Source organism: Artemia sp. Qi Xiang Cuo, chromosome 6 (genome assembly GCF_049724085.1).
Source record: "Artemia sp. Qi Xiang Cuo chromosome 6, ASM4972408v1, whole genome shotgun sequence".
NCBI classification, from domain to species: domain Eukaryota; kingdom Metazoa; phylum Arthropoda; class Branchiopoda; order Anostraca; family Artemiidae; genus Artemia; species Artemia sp. Qi Xiang Cuo.
The window spans coordinates 40,406,593-40,429,986 of NC_142799.1; the positions used below are offsets into that span (position 1 = coordinate 40,406,593).

Genomic DNA, 23,394 nt, shown 5'->3' on the forward strand with positions numbered 1-23,394 from the left:
CGAGCCAAATAAGTTGTTTATTTTTCCTAGTAAGGTGGTCACCTTGTTATTAAGCGAGCTCTAAACCCCACACGGTGTTTAAAAAAGGCTTAAAGGTTAAATCAAAGGTTTCTTTTCTTGTAGTGACCTGGCAAACGACTTGATTAATATACTCCTATGAATTATTGTAAAACTTCAACCATAATCACCATAATATATATTGCTTATAACCTATACTTTCCAATGAAATTTTCGTTACAAAACTGTAACCTATCGATTTGAGCTAAAATCTTTGGTATAAAATTTATTTTTGGCGGAATTACAAATATTAAAGAGGTAGAAAAATAGATTTCTGAACATTTCACTTAAAAGTGTTCCTTTATACACACACTTTGCTTTGCTTGCTGATTTCGCGTATTTAAATTAACATATAAGAACTGTTCACTATTATTAAAATGGCATCATCCCATTTGAAAATCCACTACCTCCAAAAAAGCTGGCTTGCTGACCTCCCGCAGCAAATTGAGCTTGGTAACCTCCTCCAACACCAGATCCAAATCCAAAAGGAGGTACCGCACCTCCGTAAGGTCCATAAGATGGTGTGAAACCACCGTAACCCCCACCAAAGCCACCAATACCCCCCATGGAGTTTCCGAAGCTTCCATAGCTATTACCAAATGAATTTCCAAAATTTCCAAAGCCTCCTCCAAAACTATTGCCGATATTTCCAAAACTGCTGCCAAAGCTGTTGCCAAAGCTTCCAGAACTGCCACCGATACCATGTTGCATACTACCAAAACTGTTACCAAAGTTATTATTAAAAGTTGCTGAGTTACCACCAATTCCGCTGCTAAAGCTGCCGCCGTTTGAACCAAAGGAATTTCCAAAGCTAGCATAATTGCCACCTAAGCCCATTGGTGACATTCCGCCAATTCCAACAGCAGGTGAAGGTGTGAAAACAGGCCCATTTGCAACAATTGGTGGAGGGTACATCGGTTCTGGCACGCCATATGTGGGCGGGATAGGCCTATATCTTCGTGGTCTGTGCCCCTTGAAGTAGGTTGCTGAGACTGACGAAGAACAAACCCAAACAAAGACCAGAACCTAAAATAAAATCATCTGGTTATTTAAAAAAATATAACGCGAGGTTTAAATTTATTTTGAAGCTACTAAAATACAACTGAAGATATGAAACGGAAGACATTATCGTGACCACACCGCATTCAGGGGTCACACATAAGTTATGTTCAATAATAAATTAAAACAAAACATTTGCTGTAAGGGTAAAAACAACTAGCAACTTCTTTTTATCCACTTCAACTGGAGCGTAAAATTAGGGAATGTGTGTTATATATTTTGATAAACACTTTATATATGATTATTGAACTGACAGTAAAAGACTCAAATTAGCAAAGAAAAGTTTTATTAATTATAAATAACAAAAAAAACAGAACGTAAATGTTCGACTCATATAAGAAGTATAAGTAAGGCCGTATCCAAGGAGGGCTAGGGGGTTAGAGCCCTCTACCCAAAAAATTATTTGTCCGACTCGTAAAAACGTAACAAAAATAAATATACGCAAATTTTGATGCGTTTTTTAAGGTTTATTTTTCAATACCCCCCCCCCCCATTCTGAAAAAATCCTTTTGTAAATCCTTCCCTTCTCCGCCCAAAAAGAAAATCCTTAATACGGTCCTGGGTATAAGTAATTGGTTAGAGCGGGTAGCAGCTATTTCTCACTAGATGCTGAAAAATTTAAGTAGGCTTGTGAGAACGAAAATATAGCTAAATAAGTCGGTAAAAGAATTTTATTGTTGTGGCTCTTTAGCATGATCCGCTAAAAACTTGACTCCCCTTTCCATCCCTGATAAGATTAAAGTATGAGAATATTTCATAAAAATTTAATTATCAGAATTTTTTTAGTTTTCAAGTTATTCTGATCCTTGAAATTTCAAATAGCTAGGAGCAATCCCACAGCTAGGAGTAAACTTACTTGCAAAAGTCTTTAGGTGAGATCGTTGAGAGGCATACTTTAAAAAAGTGTTTTATTGCGGATATATAAATTATTTCTAATTATCATCTTGCTAAATATTCGCCATTTTTCGCAGGTTTTTGCCTCCCACGGAGGCTTCTGCCTTCCTTTTTTGTCCTACTAAATTCCGAATAGATTCAGCCTCCCACAATAAACTCCCACGCATAAAACATAAACTCCCACAAAAATGAAATTAATAAAGCAATTTTTAGATAAATGCCGGATCTATTCATAATCGAATGCTGAAATTCTGAATAAGTTCATAGAGCGCGTTCCCGGTAAGATGAAAAGTCAATAATGTCTAATAAAATTAAATTGTTTGTTTGGTGAGAGAATTAGCTGGAACGATCAAAATTAACCTTGTATTAAACTTTTCTGAATATGAAAAACTAACATCTTTAGAGAATTAGCTTTTGCAAAATCATCTTCAAATTGAGAAAAATGGGGCAAATGACTAATATAGTGAGCATAAGGAATATTTGCCCTTATGTGGGAAAAAATCAGCCAGTATCTAGGGAATGTGAGCCCTTGTGAGAAGTTTTAATTAATAAACCGTTCCAAGTTCGCTGTTAACTCGAATCAAATTTGAAGTAAATACGAATTAAGTTGCAATTTCCTCCTAGAATGCACCCATTAAATAATAATGTAAACGCAAAGGAGAAAAGGTGCAGTAAAGCACTTAAATACACTGCTAACGATACGCTGGCTTGTTTATTCCAAACCTTATTTATAGGAGTCTCAATCTATTCCATTTACCGTCAAATAGTGTTAATTAGTTGACTCAATTTGGTATTTAACATTGATTACATAAAGTAAGCTAACCAATTTCTGTATTTTGCTACGCATGCAGGTTTATGATGGGCGTATTATATTTTTGAGGTTTTGTGAAGTAACAAGTAGAAGATACTGTAAAGCTAGAAAGTTAACCATCTCCCTGGGAATGAGCCAAAAAGGTGTAGGAAGCTGGTACAAAAGGAATCTCTGGCGCTTTAGTATGGTAATTTTCACTGAAATTCTAGCCCCACGGACAAGACAGAAATACCCAATAGAACCGAAACGAAATTTGAAACGAGTTCCTATCTATTTCTGTATTTCACTGAAAGGTAATATTTTACTTGGGCCAAACCTAAAACTCTAAAACTCAAAGGGGTTATTCCTTCGTTAACCCTCACTCTTTGCAGTACAGTTTAACTTTTTGTCAAACGTCTTTGAGAAAGACTGCTCAATCACAAGGGCCGTTAAATTTGAATAAGAAATGTTTTTAAAGAACTTAAAGATCGTGTCATGAAGAGCGAGAGCTTAGGAAGGGGTAGCCTCATTCATATATGTAATAATTTCTGTTGACTTTAAGTTTTAATTTTGCTCCTTACTTTCAGTTGAAAAAGACTTGTTTCATATTTAATTAACTGAAAGATGTAAGAAAAAACGAATTAAATTGCTTGTTGCCTATTATTTCTCATGTCACAAAGGTAAGTGAAGAAATATTAGAACTATATTACCTTCAATACTGATGTAATGTCCATTTTTTGACTGCCTACTTCTGAGCAACTGTGCTTTCATTTAACTCAACAACAATCTTTATAGTAGACTTAACCTTCAATTTTAGAATCATTACTAAGGTCACGTGAAAGCCCAAAAATTAAGAAACAAGGAAATGGACTTTTTTTAATCCCAAAAAGGATCTTCCTTGGTGTTTGACAAAGATTTATGAGGAAAAGCTGTGACAAAGGAGGAAATTTTTGGATCTACATGGCCATTTGCCGACATTGTTGATTTTATATTTTGGTAAAAAAAAATAACATAATAAAAAAAAAAAAACAAAAAAAACATGAAAGTGCAGATCAACATTAAAACTTTAAAAAATGAAAATTATTCAATATTTAGGTGGGACTGGCGTCTCTTCAATCCTCTAGTCTTTACGGTAAGGTTTATCTTGCACTGTAAAGGTAAACTTTCAGTAAAGCTCAAGCATGTTCTCTAGAAGTGATTATGTATAACCCAAATCTTTTCAATTTATTCAACGACTGTATTTCGGACCTTGTCTTGAACAAAATTGTTGTTTGTGCTACAAAATAGTAGATTGTTGCGATATCATCGATTTTTTATTTAAGTTGCTTTATTTCAATAGAAGCCTTGAACTGCCGACTCTAATGAGTGGAGTGAGCAGAAGAAGATGACAAAAGGCGACAAAATAGTCTCTTTTGTGGCATGCCTGCCAGAACGCCTATTCTTTTGCTAACTTGTATCGCACACCTGCTGTTATGACGCAACATTTTTGTTTTTTTAAATTTACTTTTGAGGAGTACTTGGCAAAAAGTGAATCTCATATGAACTAATGGTCTATCTATTTGATATATTGGGTTATATATTGGTTTCAATGGGTCTTTTTTTTTTCTTTTCTTCTGATCGTCCCAAGCAGGCATATATGAATTGGGACTTATCATGCAAGTAAGCAGTAATGTTTATTTTTGCTTTGTTACCATTATACGGAGATCGATTTTTATTTGTTGTGACTTATATTGTTAAGCCAGAAAAGAAGGAAAAACTGATGAGAAATTATTGCGGAATAGACCAATTAAAACAAACTAGTTGCATTAAATGTAAGAAAAAAGAGTTCCTGGAATTTTGAGCAGTATTTAATTTGTCAGTCCTCTTGAAAAAAAATAAAGATGTATTGTTCGTCAAGTTGGTAATTTTTGTAGTAGTATGTTTAGTTGGCTCAGTAACGAATCCAGGTAGGGGGCGTGGGGGGGCACCCGCCCACCTCCCTTAACGTAGTGGTTGATTTGGGGTTGAGGTCGGGACCGATTTCTCCGTTTGAGGTTGGGACGATGTAACACTTTCAAGGTATTTTTTGCAATTGTTTTTAATAATTAAGTTAAAAACAAGTTTTTAATTGTTAAGACTGTTTCTTTTTCAAAAAAAGTTTGGAATAAAGTTTCAGATTTTACTGATAACGCATACTACCTAAAAGTATTTAATTAAAACTAGATTTATCAGGGGTATATGGCCGTGTTACCGCAAAAGCCAACAGGGAGGTTTATTAAAAAGGAGGTGAAACTTAAAATCATAACTTTTCTAGGTTTTCAAAATCATATTTCAGGATCTTGCTGCCACAACAGGGCTGAAAAACTTAATATTTAAATTTAAACTTCTTTTTACTGTCAAAAATTTGTTTTCGAGGCTTTCTATGGCACAAAGGCGAAGAAATCGACATCATTACTTCTTTTGGCTGTCATAAAATTTGGGTTTGCTTTTTTGCGAAGCGAATTGGTTTGTACAACATTGCTGTTTTTTGGGAGATTTGTAATAATAGAAATTAAATGCATAAGAAGTGCAAAGATATTATAAATTTACGTCTTGGATTTCGGTTAGCAAATGGTGGTCACTTTAATGCCTATTTTTATCTAATTAAAGCTCTGCGGTATATGACATATCACCGCCTCTCTTCGTTCTAAAACATTAAAATAAGGGCAAAACTCTTTAGAGATGTCTGAACTTTAATACAGGTTTGTGTAAGTATGCATTTAAAACTAAGTATATGAGTCGAAATATTTCTTCAAAGGTCAGACTATCATCTAAAAAAATAGATTTTAAAAAATTGTTTACAAAAAAAGGCTAAAAATTATGCGTTTTTTTATCTAGCCTGTATAGATGGGTCTCTGAATTCTTATTTTAAATCAGCGAAATAGCATCGATTTTTTTCGAACATTTACTAATGAAATGCTAAAAAAAAGTGTAAATTTACTCCACTTGAGTTAACCACGGAAACGGAATGCAACTAAAATATTATTTACTTTAGAATTTTTCACCTAGTTCTCAATACCAACCAGTCACAAAATATGTTTATGTATAGGGGCTGCATATATTTGTCCATAAAATTGTATACGGTATGCTGCTATATATAGCCTACCGAGGAGGATTTTTATACTTATTTTGGTACATGCCATCCTATCATATCTCCACGATTAGTTGTCTATGAATTCGAATTTTTTTTTTCAGGACAATTCTCTTAGTTAATGCTTAATCTCGGTCAAACATAAAATTGTTGTTTTTGAGCTCAACAGACATATCATCAGTCGGGTATCAGATGGACGTATCTGAATAATTGTAAATTTTCAGAAGAGCAAAGAAAAAAAATCGCAATTTTTTTATTCCCCTCCGACAACCGTAAAACAAAAACGAATTAATATGTATTGATTTACATATCAATCTGTTTTTGTTTCACAGTTATCGGAGGAAAAATAAAAAAAAGTTATGAGGTTTATTCTTTGCTCTTCTGAAAATTGACAGTTATGGAGATACGTCCTTTTGCTACCCGATTGACGATATGTAGATTTAAACGTTTCAATTGAATATCTGGAAATTTCAAGATTTCAAAAATTTTAAATTAAAAATATACCAGTGCTTGAAACCCTGCGAATTTAAATCACCCATTATAAAAGAATACAAAAGTACAAGGGGACCTATCAAATACAAAAATAACAAAAACATAACTATGTGTTTTTTTTAAGGAGTATTTCGACTCATATGCCTAGTTTGAAGCGCATACCTACATGTACCATGGTTGCAGCGACAACTGAAACCTAGTAAAGAGTGAACCACAGCCCATAGTAATCTAAAGTTGAAAAACGTGTTTTCAAAAAAACTGTCCAGTGAAAAAAAAAATTGACATCTGACAACTGAATCAGTAATGATAACTATTGTTTCGGTTAATTTTAGAAGTAAAAGTTAATTGCGAAAAGAAATTTATGGTGATTTCGAGAAAGAGTCGGGAAACGTGAAATGCCATCATCAGACAGATGAGACGTTTCTAATGAGCTGTCACTTGCCACAAATCGGAGCACAATCACAATTGACTAACAGCAGAACAGATTCTAAGGGGTCAGACACTATTTTTGGGGACTAAACTGCACCTCCTTAACTAGTAACTCATTTCAAAGCTCTTTTTTTTCTAATCCATTACATTTACGTCTTACCACGTTTAAAAGCCTTGAGTTCAATTTGTTTTCCAAATAAAGTTTTACTAAGAAATACAAAATGTTTGTCTTAAAAATAAATGGAAAATAGCCTTGTTTTGGCTTATTATACCCTTAATAGTGTTTTATTAAGTGACAAACTATAGCCCTTGGATTCGTCATAAAATCTAATATTTTCTCCATTTCTACAGCTCTTTGTGACTTTCTTATTTAACCTGGGTGATTTTCTTATCGCCTTAATCTTAAAATTATATCTACAAGGTCAAAAAATGAGAAAAAGCTTCCTATTCATATCAAAACGTGGAGTGCTATCATCAGACAGATGAGACATTTCAAATGAGCTGTCACTCGCCACAAGTCGGAGCACAACCACAATTAGCTCATGATTATTAGACTTCTCAACAATGCTCGATTAAATGGCTGTCAAAATATGGCCTTCCCGCCCTGGTTGGACTGGGTATGTTCTATATAACGTATTAGTTTAGTGAATAATTATAGTAAAGCCTTAAATAATTTTTTTTTTTTTTAAGTGAAAGTTGGGAGCAAAATTAAACCTTAAAATCGTGAGAGTGGGGTGTACCCCCTCCCCAATTCTCGATCTTTACGCTAAAGCCTTCAAGATTTACAAAACTATTCTCATTCAAAATCAACGACCCTTTCTTCAGGTTGAAATAACAATATTTTTTCGAGAGATTCCTTGCGTAATTATGACTCCATCCCTTCATTTTAGAAATAGGAGTTACATTTCCACTTAGGAGTCAAATTCCTTTTGTTTTATTAACTAAAAAAAACAAGTTTTTTAAGCTGAAAGTAAGGAGCGACATTAAAACTTAAAACGAACAGAAATTATTCCGTATATGAAAGGGGCTGTCCCCTCCTCAACGCCTCGCTCTTTACGCTAAAGTTTTTTATTGTTTAAAAAAATAAAGTTGTGATACAGAATCAAACTTTAGCGTAAAGAGCGAGGTGTTGAGGAGGGGAAAGCCCCTTTCATTTACCGAATAATTTCTGTTGGTTTTAAGATTTAATGTTGATCCTTACTTTCAGTGAAAAAAAACTTTTTTTTTTATTTAATTTCTGAACGTTTTTGAATTAATGCAGATTTGATTTTGGATAACCGAACAAGAATATTTAAAAGGAAATTCGCATATTAATTTTCCTTTTTTTGGCTAATTGGCTTTCTCGAAATTTTGTTCTGACGTAACTTACGAATTAACTTACGTAACGAATTTCTATATTCGTATGTTTGTATAACGTATATTAGGGAGTTCGCTCCCTTGTCAATACCTCGCTCCTTACACTAAAGTTGGAATTTTGTTCGAATCAGAAACCCTTGAATCACAAAGGCCGGTTAATTAGAATAGATAGCTCTTTTGAAAGCACTAAAAAACTTTAGCGTAAAGAGCGAGATATTGACTAGGGGTCGAACCCTCTCATATACGTAATAATTTATGTTCATTTTAAGGTTTAATGTTGCTTCTTATTTTCAGTTGAAAAAAAAATAGTTTTTTTATTTAATTTCTGATTGTTTTTTAAAAAATTCTGGGAAATCTGGCGCCCCCTTCATGGAAATGTTCCTTCCCCCAAGGAAATATCCTCCAGGGAAAGATCCTCCCCCGTAACTTCTACTCCGACCCCGACCCCCCGCTAGAAAAAAATTCTTCCTGAAAACACCTGTATACTTCCCAATAACCAATACTATATGTAAATAATGGACAAAGTTTATATTTTACAGCCCTTCCCCCGGGAACTGTGAGGGATTAAGTCATCTTCAAAGACATATTAAATAGATTTTCGACTATGCTGAACAAAATGGCTATCTCAAAATTTTTATTGGGCGATTTCGAGAAAAAATGAGTGTGGGAGGGAGCCTAATTGCTCTCTATTTTTTGTCCCTTAAAAAGGGCACTGTAACTTTTAAATTTCAGGTTAAATAAGTTCTCTCACGAATTTCTAGGACCACTGGATCGATACTATCAACCCTGGGAAAAAAAAAAAAAACAACAAAACAAATAAAAACGCGATCGTGATCTTTATTTTGACAAAAAATACAAAATTCTACATTTTTGCAGATAGGAGCTTGAAACCTCTCCAGCAGGTTCTCGGATACGGAATCTGATGGTGTGATTTTGATTAAAGTTCAATGATGTTTAGGGGTTGTTTCCCCCTTTTTTCGAAAATAAGGCAAATTTTCTCAGGCGCGCAACTTTTGATGGATAAGACTAAACTTGATAAAACTTATATATTTGAAATCAGCATAAAAATCTGATTCTTCTGATGTATCTATTGGTATCGAAATTCCGTTTCTAGAGTTTCGGTTACTATTGAGCCGGGTCGCTCCTTACCTACAGTTCGTTACCACGAACTTTTTGATTTAATTTTACGCTTATGTTTTTAAGATGATTTTAATTGTATACTGAAAGTTACTGATGTCACAACTGGTGTAAGACTATGGAAAGATTCACAGATTGTTTTATTGTTGTCAGGCTACATACTCAATTTTGACTTCAAAATCATTATTCTTATTTCTTATACTTGACTTTTGTGTTTTTAGTAAAGAGCTAGTATTCTATAATCCTAGAAGGACAGGGAAACATAATTAATTTGTTTATCTGTATTAGTTTTATTGATATTTATTGGATAGGCTGTGAAGTAATAATTTTTGTCCGTTTTAAATTTGAACTTTGCTCTTTACTTCCCTCGGAAAAACGTTTTTTTTTAATTAATATGTTACAGGTGACATTCTGCAAATTCTGCTGATATTATTCAATGATACGTCCATGGTTTTTACAATTTCTGCGAAGATTTGGGCTTGCATTGTATTGCTACTTTCGTCATCTGCCAAATTGTCAATTATATTTTCTTCGTCTCTGAAATTTAAGTGGAGATCGTTGAGTGGATCTTCACACTCCAAATCAATCAAGCTGCAAAGAAAACTAAATTGAAGGCACATCGGCCCGTAATGGAAACCATCTTCTTGTTTTTGAATTTAAACGACAAAATTTTTGTAAATCGCAGAATTTATCAAGAAAAACGTTGTAAAATTTGCCCAAATAAATATCTTCACCCTGTAAAGGATAAAAAAATGTAGCTCCTGCTCTGACTATCAAGGAAAATAAGCGTCTAGTGCACACCAAACTCGTTAACCAAAAAAAAATCGAAATTTTGGCAGGAATAAAATAACCTAGATCCGTAAAAGTGTTGTCAAAAGGCCGTTTCCTTGTTCAACCCCCGTCCCTGCGGGATTGATAATTTGTCGGAGCTCTATGGCGTGGATATTCAACTATCATATATATTTACAATTATGAAATGTGACCCTTTTACGAAATAAAAGCAGATTATCTTCCAAATCAAAATTCTTTGGGTTTTTGGGCACTGTGTCAACTGATAATTTCTTAAAAGACGCAAAATTGAGCTGAGGTAAAATCGAGCATTCAAAGAGAAAGTACAAATTAGGTGGGAACCAGCTTTTACCCCCTTTTCCCCCCCCCCAAAAAAAATACTCCCTGTGTCTGGCTGATCTCCAATTGCTTTCCACTGATAATAAATGAAAATAACTCTCATTTTCTGATCGAATAAGCACCCTCCAAAGTTTCTGTGACATTGAGGTGGAGATGAGGATAAGGAAGGGGCGGTTTTCCTCCAATACGATTAATCTCACATTACGGCTCGCAGCATTACGGCTGAAAAATCGCAATAACAAAACCAAGAGTCATGGTTGAAGCGGCAGCTGCAACCGAGTAAAGATCGAATCACAGCCCATAGTAATCGAAAGTTAAAAAACGTGTTTTGAAAAAACTACCTAGTGAAAGAAAATTGCTATGTAACACTGATTCAGGATCCAATGAGCACACTCCAAAGTTTCTTTGACCTTGAGGTGGAGATGGGGATGAGGAAGGGGCAGTTTTCGTCCTAAGTAGAGTACTAAGTACGATTTTGCTCACTCTATGTTCCTTCCTGTGTTATTTGCTTACTTTACGTTCCTTGGAACCTTTTCATGCTATTCTAGGACGCTATGTTCCTTCCCATGCTATTCTAAGGAACCATGTTCCTTCCTATGCTATTCTAAGGGTTTATGTTCCTTCCTATGCTATTCTAAGGGTTTATGTTCCTTCCTATGCTATTCTAAGGGTTTATGTTACTTCCTATGCTATTCTAAGGGTTTATGTTCCTTCCAATGGTATTATAAGGGTTTATGTTCCTTCCTATGCTATTCCAGGAGCTTTTGTTACTTCCTATGCTATTCTAAGGGTTTAAGTTCCTCCCCGTGATTTACTCCTCTCTCTCTCTATCCCAGTCAATTTGTTGTTGTTGGTAGCTCAGTTTTATCGTGGCGGTGAGAGTATCAAAACATGAAAAAATGTTTCATACATGTCCGCTATGCATGTACAAATTGAGCAGCCGGTCATCATGTGGAACTCGCGCAATGACTGATGAGTATGAGGAAACACGTAGATTATTCAAAACATGTAAATTACATAAAGGACATGCTATACAAATTCTAAGCGTGATTTTAGTTTCATAAAGAAAGAAAAACGAGCAAAAATGGGGTTTATATAGGCCAAATGAAGATACTGAAAAAACGAAGCGAATATTTCGAGAGGACAAACGCCTCTCGTCCTCTCGAAATAGAGAGGCGTTTGTCCTCTCGAAATATTCGCTTCGCTTTTTCAGTATCTTCATTTGGCCTGTAAAAACCCCATTTTTGCTCGTTTTTCTTTCTTTATGTGATGTCAGGCCAATGTGGTTTAAGAAATTATCTTGATTTTAGTTTTTGCTAAGAGATTGGTATCGTCGTGGTTTTAGATTGTTCTGGGAGGAGGAGCTGGGTCAGCGATTCAACTGTTGGAACAACAAAAGAATTTGGTTTCTACGTCATTGTTGTGAAGACAATGACTACTATGATTATAAGCCCACTGATTTTTATTTGGCTGGGACGGAATGTGATTCGCTACTTGAAGACACTGTTTGTGACATTGTTTCAAATAAGTAAATTGAAACATGTGAATTCAATAAAATGAATGAGAATAGTATCATTGACTATACAAAGAGATATGACAAGAGTGAAGTTACACTCTATTGTAGAAAATGCGACCCTGGCATTGCAGCACATCAAGATCAGTATACTGTGAATTTAGATAATCTACCTGCATTAGTTGTTCTTGACAAATACATATACCTAGTAGAAGACGAAATCTAAAGAGTAGAAAAGTCGTTTTTATAATGTATATACATTTTTAATTTATTAATAAACAATTTCACAGACATTTTTAGAACATTTTATTCGTAGGGCACTAAAATCAATATTAAACAAGCTTGTAATTATATTTTCCACTAGAAAGTCGTTAAATCGAGGTAAGTCAACGTAAATGTCGAGAAACTCTTTGTAGGTATAGCCACGACATCTGAACATGAAAAAGAGTAGTGCATGAAAGCCACATGTCTTAGTCGTTAAATCCTGTACTCTTCGTTGATTTTGAATAATAGTTTTCCAACTACTTTCAATAAAGTTGCTGATGTATGGTGTAGAATTTATACGACAGGCCAAGAGGATCAAAAAATTCGATATTCTTCGCTGTTTGAAAGATGCATAGCCAATCGCCTGTCTTCAAAGTCGATGGACTGCTATTAACAATGATTAGGGTATTGTTAAAACTTGGAACTTTTTCAATGAAGTCCGATGGTATGCAATAGGACTTGTAGTGAGACATGTATGGATCCATACTAAATACGTTGATTATTTGGTTTCTGTTCATGGTGCTAGGTCTAGTAGAACACTGCCGGTGGGTGTGATTTCCCAATAGGTTTCAAATTGACTCAATGATATTAGCGTGATACTCTCAGTCAAAGCATCAGCAGATGTACACTCTAAACGTACATCCCCTGTTCGTACTATGCTCATATCCTGGGTCCCCGACATGTCCGAAACAATTACGCCATGATTTTTTGAAAAGATTGAATCGGTTATTTCATTTTAAAATTGTTGGGAGTCATAATCTAGGGATTGCATGGTCAACTCGTACAGAGTTCTATAGGATTTTTTGTCAAATGATAGAGTGTACAGTGGAATACCATTCACTTTGCACACAAGGCTAGATAGACCGAAAAAAATAAATATCATGGGGGGATTTAGTCCAGGATCCAACGGCACTGCCACTCTTCACAAAATCCAAAGCCAGTTTTGATGGGATTTCTCCATTGATAAATGATGAATCGGTATAGCTACGAGAGCCGGTGGCAATTTGACATTGATTGGTGATCGTATGGGGGACAAGAAGTTTAATTTTGTTGCCATTGGCTCTTAGCTTTTCCACTGCCAATGCAACAGAGCTCATAACCTGTTGTTATTGGACGTGGAGAATTGCCGATGTGATAATGACATTTGCATCGGGTGCTGCAGGACGTGTTTTTCTCAAAAGTAAATTTGATGTGGCTAGTTGCAACTTTATGTCTATCTTGACATTGGGGGGCAACCATTGGGATATATTGAATATCCCATGATTTAATTTTCCAACCAGATGATACTCCTGGGTCACTGCAGTAGTCAACTCACCGTCAGTATCAACACCTTATCGATATTCATAGCCCAATGATTGTCTTCTCAACTCCTTATAAGCCTTTGGTGTCATCATCATAAATTGTATGTAGCTTGCATAGTTGGATAAGTTATTGCTAGTGCTCACCAATGTTCCATTAATAAATCATTAATTTCTTTGAACAGATTGTGTAGAATACAGTTTTCGTAGGAGAGACCATCGGCAGCAGTTGGAGTTGTATTATCTGACTTTTTCTACACCGCAACATTTAAATCAATAAATGTTGATGACAAATCAATGAAATAGTCTTCATTGGAAAATATTTGAAAGTGTATATTTTCCGGGAGGGGTTGTTTGGGGTAAAATTGTTCATAGTAGCCATACTTGACACTGACATCAACATTTTCAGCATTGAACAGATTCAATGAGGAACTTATTGATGGATGTGATTCCTTGTGGGGGAGATAAGTCATCTTAAGAGAAGAAATCCTTCTTTGATCTAACAATCTTTTTCTTTTTCTTCTTCTTCTCCTTATTGGTCTTCGTTGTTTTATTTCTCAAATTCCTTGTTGATGTTTTTTGCTTCCCACCTGGGTAGAGGCTGATGAGTAAATGAGGCGCACGCATCCTTTTCAAGCCCTTCCCATTTTACTGAGATTTTCATTCCTCATCAACGGCTCTTCCTGAAGATCTAATATTTTCCCTAACACTCTCCATGAAATTCTTGCCTGACCTCCAGTCCTGTATCGCTGAGGCATAAAAATTTGATACATCAGTTACAAGATATTTTCTGGCAAGGGGTAGTGCGGAACGAAATAGCCCAGAAAACCAGCTACCAAGACCAAAGCCAGACATTGTAGTACGCCCCTTGTAGTAGTCCAATCCATTGCCTATTTGACGTGGAGTCAAAGCAGCAACATAGCAATCGATATCGGGACAGACAAATGGAATTCTTCTATTGTTCATTTTAGTAGGTGGTGTCGACAACAATAGGTCGAAAATTACATGTAATCAGGGATAAACCTTTTATTATTGTTAGATGTTCGAAAAATTCACTTCTTATTGTTAGCTTGCAAAGGCTCAAATACGGAGTGCATGAGTTAACTTACTGAAAGTACCCCATATTAATAACGTACATGTTAATGGGACTTTTTTTGTTCGGGGGAACAGATGATGCGGGCAATCGATTTACAGACTTCTAACGATTCCACAAAGGATGCGTAGAGAAATATGCAAGAGTCTGAGGCAAAACCAGGCGGATAATGAGCGAAAATAACTTGATCCATCCCGTAAACGGTGCCAGCGTTTTTCCCATTGATCATATTCTATTTAAAGCCAATAACGTCTCTCAGATTATCATTGAGAATAATTATTTCACTGTCAACAGGTGAGGTAATGCAAATCCTATCGTGTTCCATTGAATAATTAAAATGGAATGTACCATTCCTGCGATATGAGATTTTTCTATTGATTGTACGACACAAATCTGTCATACCATCATTTTCAATATATTTTAATTTGACATGTGGATATTCAGTAGATTTAGGTGCTTCAACCCATTCATAGTCGACAAAGAGTGACAAATTGAATGGTATAACTTTTATATCATACACACGATCATTTCTCAGGATGTCATAGGTACTTTTGAAAATACAATCGACAAGAGCCACTTCATACGCACCGTCAAATTTGATGGCGGGGGAGAGTTTCGTCCAAAAATCACTTGTCTTATTAAAATCGTTGTAGAGAGGATCGGAAACGCTGGACATAAAAGTTACATAGAAATCATTGGGTATTGTCAATATCTTCAACACTGATCCAAGAATCAAAATCAGAGTTGTATCCAAGCCACCGAACAAGTAACTGTTTCCTACCCCTGTGAGTACGAGTCTTTAATATCTTTTCAATTTGATAGATTTCACTATTATTTTTAACTTTTTGTAGTTCATAGTCATAAAAGCCGCATAGAATTTCTTCATCTTTGATATCGCGCAAACGATAAGTTATGGGTTTAGTGTCTAGGATTTTTGCCACTTTAAAAAGTTCTGTGGACCACAAGTAATTCCCCTTTTCAAAAACATCAGTTGTTCTATTAATTCGAACAGTATCACAAACATTGAATTTTTTCTTCTTGACAATCGTTTCATTGGAATATTGTTTAAGAAAGATGTCAATTGTATCATGATCAGAATGATGAACTTCCGTTGGGATTGAGTTGGACAATGTTCGATGCGGTCGCTGATTATAAATACACATGATTTTATCTCAATCATGAGTGCAAGTAGATATATTTTTCAATGTACTATATCTTGAAATTAAAAGCTAAACTGTCTTGATCTATTATTCTACAGTTGTAACCCCAGCACGATAGTAACTATGAAAGAATAGCGTATCCCATATTGATTGTTCTGTAGAAATAAGGGGATTAACAAATTCACTACTGCGATCTGTTTGATTTTCTTATATGAATACTGTTCGAGAATACTTTCAGCGGCCTGAGCAACTTTATCACCTCTCTTTGCGCGCAATAGACGTGCATACGCAAAGCAACTAAAAAAACTGATTCCAAGCAAGTTTACTTTTAAGGTGTATTGTGACGCCTTTGAATCTCATCTAGAGTTAGGAGATCTGCTTGCATTATATGCAGTTGGAAAAGGCTTTAGTTTTTCGATAATGATTAGAATGAATTCAACAATTTCTATGCAAAGGATAACTTGATTCATTTATTAGATGTTCCGTTGCAGTTTTAGCGTGAGCACCAATGATTTTGGAACGAATGGTGGGGGACCTTAAACTTCCTGCTTCACCAATATTTTCATAAACATGTTTTAGAACTTCGACCATTTTAAGCTTAAACGTGTAGTGTAACGTCCGCTACCCTTTTGTATACTGGTGGTTAGTGGTGGTGGTGGTGACGTTGACTTGATACGTCTTCGCTTTTGTCTAGCTATCAATGGTGTGCTGCTGCTTCTCCTTATAGTCAAGTTTCCACTAGGTGTGCTAGTATTTTCCAAAATTGATTTAAAATCTTCTTCTTCTTCTTAATGTTCATATTTGAATGGTGTTGACGATGATACATGTTAATTTAATTTTTTTAGAATTTTCCTATTGCTCATAAGGCTTTTGGGGAAGTTTATTGTTTATAGTAAGTTATATAGATGAGTGTCAAATGATAATAGTCATTTACGATTGGTAACCGTATCATATATTAAATCAATTAGATTATAGCTCTTGCCTTGAATTATAATCTCTTTCCCATTGCTATCAACTTGAATATGATCTTGACCACTTTCCATTAGATATGTTAGGAGTCGTTTACTTTGTTAACGATATGAATGGGGCATTAGATTTCCAATTTTAGACACAATTGAATCCAATTCATCCTTCTTTAACTGTGTTCCAGCAGCAGCAGCAGCAGAATCCTGAGGAGATGATTCTTTTTTGTGATCATTAGCACTAGCCTTCGCAGGATAGGGCTTATGTTTGTCCACTCGGCGAAGTGCATCTTGAAGTAAAAGCAGTTTTTTATCATCCTCAATATTCTCGTTATCAATGAATTTACTCTGTTTGTCCTCAAAGTGTTCCACGGGCGAGAGACCGATTTCTATTGGAGTCAATTTATAGGGTTTTGCCATTCTCTCTAGAAAAAACTGTTTACAAGTCTTGCAATTATTGGCAGTAAAAGTGTGAAAAAGCTACTGCCCACCTGAGGAAGACGTTTCCTTTTAAAATTCTTTCCTTTATTTTTAGAGGCCAATGTACGTACAATGGAACGATGTTGCTTTGCCTGTTGCTTAACTACTTCTGGCATCTGAACATTGCCCTTGGTCAAATTTAAACAAAGTTCAGATATTAGATTAATGAAATCATTGTCAATACCATGCTTGAGTATGGCTTTCCTAAGTGGGGGTTTTGAAGTACTTAGAACTGAAAATAAATGTCTATTTTCATGTTGTTTCTTCAGTGTCATGATAGCAACTAATAGGTCTTTTTACTGTTCGCGGGAAGATGTACTGTAATTTCATTGTCAAAAATATCTGTGACTACACGCAAATCCTCGGGTGTATTTTGATTAAGATCCAATATGACATAGCCGTAGGGTTTATTAGTTGCCTGATTGTATGCTGAGAGCAGAAATTTAGGGGCGCCGGGGTATATTTGTTTATTGAGAGTTATTAGCGAGCTAGAATCACGAACAAAAATATAGATGATATAGTAGGTGCAGTTCAATGCAAGTGTTCGCATACATTTGCTCTGATGAAAGAGGTTGTGTAAAACCAGAGTAATGGAAATCTGTTCATGTTGAGAGTGAACGGTGAACAATTGCAGCATTTACTGGGACCATTGTTCAATAGATTCAGCCAGATCATCAATATTCAGCCAAGAGTTTGGTTCAATAATGTTGAAAACATCAAGTTCCTGTATGAATTGTATCTGCACCAATCCCGCCGTGCCAATTGCTTTTATTTTATCGTATGACTCCTACCAAATACTGTAACAATAGTAGATTTTTTCGGCCTTTCCAAAAAAACTTTATCGCAATTTGAAATTAATTGAGTTATGAGTGTTGTTTTGCCCGATATTGACGGGCCACACAGAGGCTATCTAAATGGTGATTTAAATTGACATATGCTTCCTCCAAAAGTTCACCTAGACAACTAACTGTAGACTATAGTTGTCTAATGACTAAATAATTTCCCTATTACTACTAGTCCGTTCAAGAATAATAACGAGAAGACGAACAAAATCAATAAAGAATCATATTTCTTGTATTATGCGCATAAAAGTAACAACACTTTAAAAATACTACATTGAAAAAAAAAATTAAACTCGAAAAAATACACTTTTTTTATTTATTATAAAAAATACAACATTTACATAAGCACTAGAAAAAAAATACTTAAATAAATACGCTTTTTTTTAATTTATTTATAAAAGCATACAACATTTATTAGAATATGCACATATTCTAATAAATGTTGTATGTTTTTATAAATAAATTAAAAAAAAGCGCATCTTTTGTGGAAAAGTCGAGAGTTGGTAATTCAAATGTCCCCCTCCTACGTGTTTATGAATGCAAAAAAACCCATGAACCTGTTCATCATTATAATATAAAGCATCTTCAATATGTTATTGTAAACAATTCGTATTTGGAACTCTTGTGAGTTATTACAAAGAAGTGAATTGGGTAATCCCCGGGCAATAATACAAGGCTAAGCGGTGATTACATTTAATTTTTGACCTATTGTCGGTGACACCACCTACTCAAATAAACAATAGAAGAATTCCATTTGTCTCTCCCGATATCAATTGCTATGTTGGCGCTCTGATTCCACGTCAAATGGGCAATGGATTGGACTATTACAAGGGGTGTACTGCAATGTCTGGCTATGGTCTTGGTAGCTAATTTGCTAGGCTGTTTCGTTCTGCATTACCCCTTGCCAGAAAATATCTTGTACCTACTGCATCAAATTTTGCTGCCTCAACACTACAGGACTGGGGCTCGAGTAAAAATTTCAAGGAGAGTGTTAAGGAAAATATTAGATCTTCAGCAAGAGCCGTTGGTGAGGAATTAAAATCTCAGCAAAATGGGAAGGGATTGAAAAGGATGCGTGCGCCTCATTCACTCATCAGTGTCTACCCAGGCGGGAAGCGAAGGAAATCAAAAAGGGCTTTGAGAAATAAAACAACGAAGACCAATAAGAAGAAGAAGAAGAAAAAGAAAAAGATTGTTAGATCAAAGAAGGATTTCTTCTCTTAAGATGACTTATCTCCCCCACAAGGAATCACATCCATCAATCAGTTCCTCAATTGAATCTGTTCAATGCTGAAAATGTTGATGTCAGTGTCAAGTATGGCTACTATGAACAATTTCATCCCCAACAACCCCTCTCGGAAAATATACACTTTCAAATATTTTCCAATTAAGACTATTTCATTGATTTGTCCTCAACATGTATTGATTTAAATGCTACGGTGAATAAAAAGTCAGATAATTTAGCTCCAACTGCTACCGATAGTCTCTCCTATGAAAACTGTATTCTACACAATCGGTTCAAACAAATTAATGTATTTAATAATGGAACATTGGTGAGCACTAGCAATAACTTATCCAACTATGCAAGCTACATACAATTTATGATGATGACACCAAATGCTTATAAGGAGTTGATAGGACAATCATTGGGCTATGAATATCGATCAGGCATTGATACTGACGGTGATTTGACTACTGCAGTGACCCAGGAGTATCATCTGGTTGGAAAATTCAATCATATGATACTCAATATATCCCAATGGTTACCCCCCAATGTCAAGATTGACATAAAGTTGAAACTAGCCCCATCAAATTTCATTTTGAGAAAAACACTTCCTGCAGCACCCGATGCAAATGTCATTATCACATCGGCAATTCTCCACGTCCAAAAAAAACAGGTTATTAGTTCTGTTGCATTGGCAGTGGAAAAGCTAAGAGCCAATGGCAACAACATTAAACTTCTTGTCCCCCATACGATCACCAATCAACGTCACATTGCCACCGGATCTCGTAGCTATACCGATTCATCATTTATCAATGGAGAAATCCCAGCAAAACTGGCTTTGGCTTTTGTGAAGAGGGGCAGTGCTGTTTGATCCTGGACTGAATCCCCCCATGATTTTAATTTTTTCGGTCTATCTAGCCTTGTGTGCAAAGTGAATGGTATTCCACTGTAACTCTATTATTTGACAAAAAAAATCCTATAGGACTCTGTACGAGTTGACCGTGCAATCTCTAGATTATAACTCCCAACTATTTGAAAATAGAATAAGCGATTCAATGTTTTCAAAAAATCATGGAGTATTTGTTTAGAACTTTTCAGGGACCCAGGATATGAGTATAGTACGAGTAGTGAATTTAAGTTTAGAGTGTACATTTGCTGATGCTTTGACTGAGAGTATCACGCTAATATCATTGAGTCAATTTGAAACATATTGGGAAATCACACCCGACGGCAGTATTCTACTAGACCTAGCACCATGAACACAAACCAAATAATCAACGTATTTATTATGGATCCATTAATGTCTCAATAAAAGTCTTATTGCATACCATCGGACTTTAATGAAAAAAGTCCAAACGTTAACAATACCCTAATCATTGTAAATAGCAGTACATCGACTTTGAAGACAGGCCATTGGCTATGCATCTTTCAAACAGCGAAGAATATTGAATTTTTTTATCTTCGTGGCCTTTCGTATAAATTCTACACTCCATACATCAGCAACTTTATTGAAAGCAGTGGGAAAACTATTATTCAAAATCAACGAAGAGTACAGGATTTAACGACTAAGTAATGTGGCTTTCATGCACTACTCTTTTTCATGTTCAGATGTCGTGGCTATACCTACAAACAGTTTCTCGACATACACGTTGACTTACCTCGATTGAACGACTTTCTAGTGGAAAATATACTTACAAGCGTGTTTAATATTAATTTTAGTGCCCTACGAATAAAATGTCCTAAAAATGTATGTGAAATTGTTTATTAATAAATGAAAAATGTATGTACATGATAAAAACGACTTTTCTACTCTTTAAATTTCATATTCTACTAGGTACAGGTATTTGTCGATAACAACTAATGCAGGTAGATTATCCGAATTCACAGTATATTGATTCTGATGTACTGCAATGTCAGGGTCGCATTTTCTACAATAGAGTGTAACTTCACTTTTGTCATATCTTTTTGTACAGTCAATGATACTATTCTCATTCATTTTATGGAATTCATATGTTTCAATTTGCTTATTTGAAGCAATGTCACAAACAGTGTCCTCAAGTGGCGAATCACATTCCGTCACAGCCAAATAAAAATCAGTGGGCTTATAATCATAGCAGTCATTATCTTCACAACGGTGAAATAGAAACCATATTCTTTTGATGTTCCAACTGTTGAATCGCTGACCCGGTTCCCCTTTCCAGAACTATTTAAAGCCGCGACGATCCCGACGTTTTAGCAATAAACTAAAATCATGCTTATGATTCTTTCCAATCATACCAGGATATATATTCTCCCATTGATTACATTTATCATAGTGGCAATTCGAGCATAGGTGCCCTCTAGGATGAGATTCACACACCTCTGCAAGACAGGAATTACAACCGTTAATTTGTACAGCATATTCTCTATGCAATTTACACGGGTTGCATAATCTGCACTTTTCATCATACTCATCAATCATTGTACAATTCTCACATGATGACCAGCTGCCCAGTGTGTACATGCATAGTGGACATGTATGGACCATTTTTTCATGTGTTGATACTCTCACTGCCACAATGAAACTGAGCTACCAACAACAACAAATTGAGTGGGATAGAGAGAGAGAGGAGTTAATTACGGGGAGGAACATAAACCCTTAGAATAGCATAGGAAGGAACATAAGCTCCTAGAATAGCATAGGAAGGAATATAAACCCTTAGAATAGCATAGGAAGGAACTTAAACCCTTAGAATAGCATAGGAAGGAACATAAACCCTTAGAATAGCACGTTGCAGCGGTAAAGGTTGCAGCGGTAGCTGCAACCTTTTAAAGAGCAAACCACAGCCCATAGTAACCGAAATTTACAAAACACATTTAAAAAAAAAAAACCTAGTGAAACAAAATTGCTATGCAACACTGATTCAGGAATTGTAACTACTATTTCGATTTGCCTTAAAAGTAAAAGTTTATTGCAAAAAAAAAATCTATGGTGATTTCACAAAAAAAGCTTGAAACCCCTCGAAAAAGGCATCAGATCAAAAAGCAAATTTTACCATTGGAATCAGCATGGTTAAAAACCTTGAATAGGGCAACAACAGTCCCCCTCCTTAAAAAACAAGGAAAAGGAATTTTTTGCATGGGTAGCACTGATATTTCTCCCGTTTTTTCTTTTTTGTTCTAGGAGGGCTATGGGGTGACTGGAACATCATAGAGAAGTGTGTAATAACTCATTCCAACGGAAAATAAATTTGCTAGTCCCATTTTAAATTACCAAAAATATTGGAGGGCGACTAGCCCCCCTCCCTGAAGGCCTCCTCCCCAAAGAGTCATCCAATCGTAATTTTGACATAGCCATTTTGTTTAACATACTACAAAGGTCAAAATATTTGATTTTGGGGATGATATGACCCTCCATAGTTCCTGGAAAAAGGGCTGTACTCTGGGGAAAGGGCTGCGCTAGTTTTATGTAATATTACAAACATAGGGTAGTATCTCATGTTCATTTATTTGCATTAGTTTTATTGATATATGTTAGATAGGCTGTGAAGTGATAATTTTGTTCGTTTTAAGTTTCAACTTCGCTCTTTACTTCCCTCGGAATAAACTTGTTTTATTTAACTTTTTCTGTAATGGGCTATTACTTCAGGCTGGTGTTTGCCTAGTGGACGTGCCACCACTGATCTTAAGGTGGCATATGGCACCAAAAAGGGACCTTGTTCTCATTCTTTACCTTAAAGATGGAATTTTAAGACTAGGGCGATAAGAAAATCACCCTGGTTAAATACGAAAGTCACAAAGAGCTGTAGCAATGAAGAAAATATTGAATTCTATGATAAATTCAAGAACTATTGTTTTTCAATTAATAAAATGCCGTATATGGCATATTAAGCCAAAGCAAGGCCATTGTCCGCTTTTTTGTAAGACAAGGATTTTGAATTTCTTAGAAAAACTTTATTTTTGAAACAAATTAAATTCAAGTCTATTAAACGCAGTAAGACATACATATTATGAATAAGAGAAAAAGGGCTTTGAAATTAGCTACTAGTCAAGCAGATATGATTAAGTCCCAAAAATGGTGTCTGAACCCTTAGAATCTGCTCTGCTCTGAGCTAATTGTGATTTTG

The 23,394-nt window shown here is 35.4% G+C and overlaps 2 protein-coding genes across 2 annotated transcripts in view; one reads left to right on the forward strand and one right to left on the reverse strand.

Moving 5' to 3' along the window:
- LOC148951225 (heat shock 70 kDa protein cognate 4-like) overlaps positions 1-23,394 on the forward strand; it is a 232,302-nt gene that overhangs the window by 80,534 nt on the left and 128,374 nt on the right. The window lies entirely within an intron of this gene.
- On the reverse strand, positions 269-3,646 carry LOC148951227 (uncharacterized). The gene is made up of 2 exons (XM_089090188.1): positions 3,511-3,646; positions 269-1,083 (listed from the first exon to the last, which is right to left on the reverse strand). Exons 1-2 carry the CDS (start codon positions 3,532-3,534, stop codon positions 430-432), a joined length of 678 nt encoding a protein of 225 aa, XP_088946314.1. The 5' UTR covers positions 3,535-3,646; the 3' UTR covers positions 269-429.